Raw genomic sequence first — 3,562 nt, 5'->3', positions numbered from 1 at the left:
GAGATTTAGTTACTGAACTATTATACATGATTTTAATAGAATTTTAATACAACTCATATCCTTCCTGTTATTTACATCCACCTTAGCTCCAAGCTAGACAAATAAGGCTATGCATAATGCATTTAATTCCTTACCAAATTAGAAGTTAAAAAAAATTACAACTATGGATCAGGAAGGAAGAAGCTAATACCAAATTTTAGTAAGATAATTTTCCCACTAATGAAGATTTTATCAATTACCAACCTGCTTCTAAATTTTTTTTTTAGTCTTTACCTACTTTTTCTACAACACCAGTTCATTTTCTCCAATCTATAAATAGACTTCATATCCCATGAAGGATTTTCATTCCACCCTCAAACCAACTCTCTACACAACAAGTTTGAGGCAACCTAGCTAAGCTAAGCCAACTGTGATGGAAGGTGTTCATTTTCTTATAAACACTCTTGCCATATTGGCATTTGCAACCATCCTTGTCTTTGCCTCTGACCCTAGCCCTCTTCAGGACTTCTGTGTAGCACTTAATGACACCAAATCTGCTGGTATACAATATATTATGTACTATGTTATATTTTTCCCTACTATTTATTTTCACATTAATTATTTTTGTTAGGAATTAGGAATATTATGAAGATATTGGTTTTCTGTTAACTATTTATGCTTGGCTAAATGTGGTCCAAATATAATCATACATATATATTGTTCACGTTAATGTATGCTGTCAACTTACTAATAGTAAAAAGTGTGATTGCTTTTTTTCTTTTGTTTTGTACAACCAGTGTTTGTGAATGGGAAATTCTGCAAGGACCCAAAGCTTGCCAATGCAAATGATTTCTTCTTTTCTGGGCTTCAAATTGCAAGAAGCACACAAAATCCACTTGGTTCAACAGTGACAGCCGTGAATGTGGACCAAATAGCAGGACTGAACACTCTTGGTATATCCCTGGCTCGCATAGACTTTGCACGAAATGGCCTAAACCCTCCTCATACTCACCCTCGTGCCACCGAAATCCTTTTAGTCTTGGAAGGAACACTCTATGTTGGTTTCGTCACATCGAATGCCGATAATAATCGCCTATTCACTAAAGTGTTGAACAAGGGAGATGTGTTTGTGTTCCCAATTGGCCTCATTCACTTCCAACTCAATGTGGGAGAAGGTGACGCTGTAGCCCAAGCTGCCCTCAGCAGTCAGAACCCAGGAGTGATAACCATTGCAAATGCAGTTTTTGGTTCCGACCCTCCCATCAATCCTGAGGTTCTAGCTAAGGCCTTCCAAGTGGACAACAAGGCGGTTGAGTATCTCCAGAAACAGTTCTGGTACGACAACAATAATTAGAAGAAAGAAATTAATTAATTGTATGTGGAAAGCAGAAAAATTAAGGCCGAGGAAGAAACGGTTAATGAGCTTGGTTTGGATGTATTAAGTTGGCCAATATGTTTTTCACTACCTGCAAATTACTATGTATTAGCTGAAATTAGTTGAATAAGATGGTCGTTTATGTATGCGTATACCTCATCTTTCAGTGGATATTGATAGAAAACATATTATTATTTGCTTTCTTCTTAATCTCATACTTGTAGTTTGGACATTTTACTTGACTGACAAATTGATAATAACATGCATTCAACAAAGATATCATGTAGAGGCTGAATGTTTTCAACAACTCTTCAGTCCAAAATCATGATCCATATATAAAAGTGAAAAGCTTACACTCTCAGTGATCTGAAACTTCAGAGTAATTGTTGTTGTAATTCCGTATTTATATTTATTTACTATTTCTTGCTTCCATTGAGTCTCCATAAACTCTGTTACCCATTGTTTTTCTGCATATTTTCTTAACGACTACAAGTACAAGTACAATGATGAAATTGGGAAAATTGAAGTTTCGGTGATCAAATTTAAATTTGAGCCTAACTCGAGTGATAAAAAAATAAAAAAATAAAAAATTACCCATAAAGTTTTGGAATTATGATAATTTTTTGGTGAATTTGAAAACTAGATTTTAATTTTCAATGTTCAAATTTCTTTAAGAACTTCTTTGGTAACTAATTTTACACTAAAATTGTTTATCTTTATTAGAGGCATTAGGCAATTATAGAATAAACTTCTTTAGGGGTTGTTTGCTAATCATTTTATTTTTAGTTTTCAATTGTTTAACTTATTTTCTCTCTCTTGTTTTTTTAAGTGATCGGAAATTTTCGAGCTTTTCCGTATGATTTTTCAAATTTTCAATTAAGTCATATCAAATTCAACATGAAACTTGTCATTATGTGTAGACTAAGCTTGAACCCTTAATATATTTTGGAATTTTCAGAATCTTGAAATACATTCTATTTCTAATCGTTTTTTCTCTTTTTTTTTTTTTTTTTTCCAGAACTTTTGGATTTTGGAACTTTCGAATCCCTAGTTCTATCCGATTCTAATATGAAAATTTCCGATTTTGGTGAGTACGCTACTAAACAAACCCTAGAGAACTAGGGATGAGACAAAATCTTGCAAAAGCAAGAAGCAAACAAAACCCAACAAAAAGTTGGAAGGGAAAATTCTGAAACATGTAAGTTCCTAAAATATCCAAAATTTCTGAAAATTTCGAGTTTTACAAATTGAAATGGATATTGAAATTCTGAAATTCTTTTTGGAACGAAATTGGAAAAGAATTTTCATTCTAATTTTTTTTTGGAATGGAATTGAAATCTCCTTTTTCAATCCGATCCAATGCATCCGAAAATCAACCCCAGGTAAATCTCTATGTTTTGGAGGTGGAGCAGTTGGATTTTGTTGGATCTACAATGAATTGGAATCCTCTGCAGGTTTCAAAAGTTAGGTTCCCAAGTAGACACGAAAAAGAAAAAAGTTTGAATCGTACTTAAAATCCATTTTGCATGCAAAATTCACACATGTGGATCAACTGGAAAGATTCCATCCGACAAAACCCAAAAAATAAGTTTGATTCAACCTTTGAAAAGAAAAGAAAAAAGTTAATTACTAGAGAGAAAAAGTAAAGACGAAGAGAAGAATTTGAGGGAAAAGCAGGTCCCATAATTACATCCACCAACTAATTAACCACAAATGGGAGGATAGTGAGGAGCAGCCGTTGCTTCTAAAAAGGAAGAGCAAGACCAGTTTCAAACTAGCTAGAAGGTGAAAAATGAAAAAATAAGAGAAAGTCATCATGCACTCAACTTTCTAAATTTAGTTGGTAGAATGAATTTTGGTTGATATATTTAGTTTGTGGTTCTCTTTTAGCTAACCTAATTGAGATTTAGTTACTCAACTATTATACATGCTTTCAATAGAATCTTAATACAACTCATATCCTTCCTGTTATTGACATCCACCTTAGCTCCAAGCTAGACAAATAAGGCTATGCATAATGCATTTAATTCCTTACCAGTAGTGAAGATTTTATCAAAGTAGCTCGAATTTTGCTCCAAGCTATTTTAAGCGTCAAGGAGTTGGATTCCTAAGCAAGAAGAATGGAGGCTCTCTTCCACACAATTTATCTCAACATATTTCAAATTGATTACAATTGATCCCTAAACATATTTCATGCATATTACAACC

At 33.4% G+C, this 3,562-nt stretch overlaps 1 protein-coding gene across 1 annotated transcript; it reads left to right on the top strand.

Annotated features, from left to right (window-relative positions):
* On the top strand, positions 351 to 1,375 carry LOC18766752 (germin-like protein subfamily 1 member 11). The gene is made up of 2 exons (XM_007201501.2): positions 351 to 539; positions 777 to 1,375. Exons 1-2 carry the CDS (start codon positions 413 to 415, stop codon positions 1,331 to 1,333), a joined length of 684 nt encoding a protein of 227 aa, XP_007201563.1. The 5' UTR covers positions 351 to 412; the 3' UTR covers positions 1,334 to 1,375.

The sequence above is a fragment of the Prunus persica genome, chromosome G8 (genome assembly GCF_000346465.2).
Source record: "Prunus persica cultivar Lovell chromosome G8, Prunus_persica_NCBIv2, whole genome shotgun sequence".
Classification (NCBI taxonomy): Eukaryota; Viridiplantae; Streptophyta; class Magnoliopsida; order Rosales; family Rosaceae; genus Prunus; species Prunus persica.
This window is presented reverse-complemented; position numbering and strand designations above follow the sequence as displayed.

Excerpts from the sequence above, each read along its gene's own strand:
- LOC18766752 (XM_007201501.2), top strand. The coding sequence starts at position 413 with ATGGAAGGTGTTCATTTTCTTATAAACACTCTTGCCATATTGGCATTT. Across the intron at positions 540-776 it reads TAATGACACCAAATCTGCTG|TGTTTGTGAATGGGAAATTC; the intron begins GTATACAATATA and ends TTGTACAACCAG.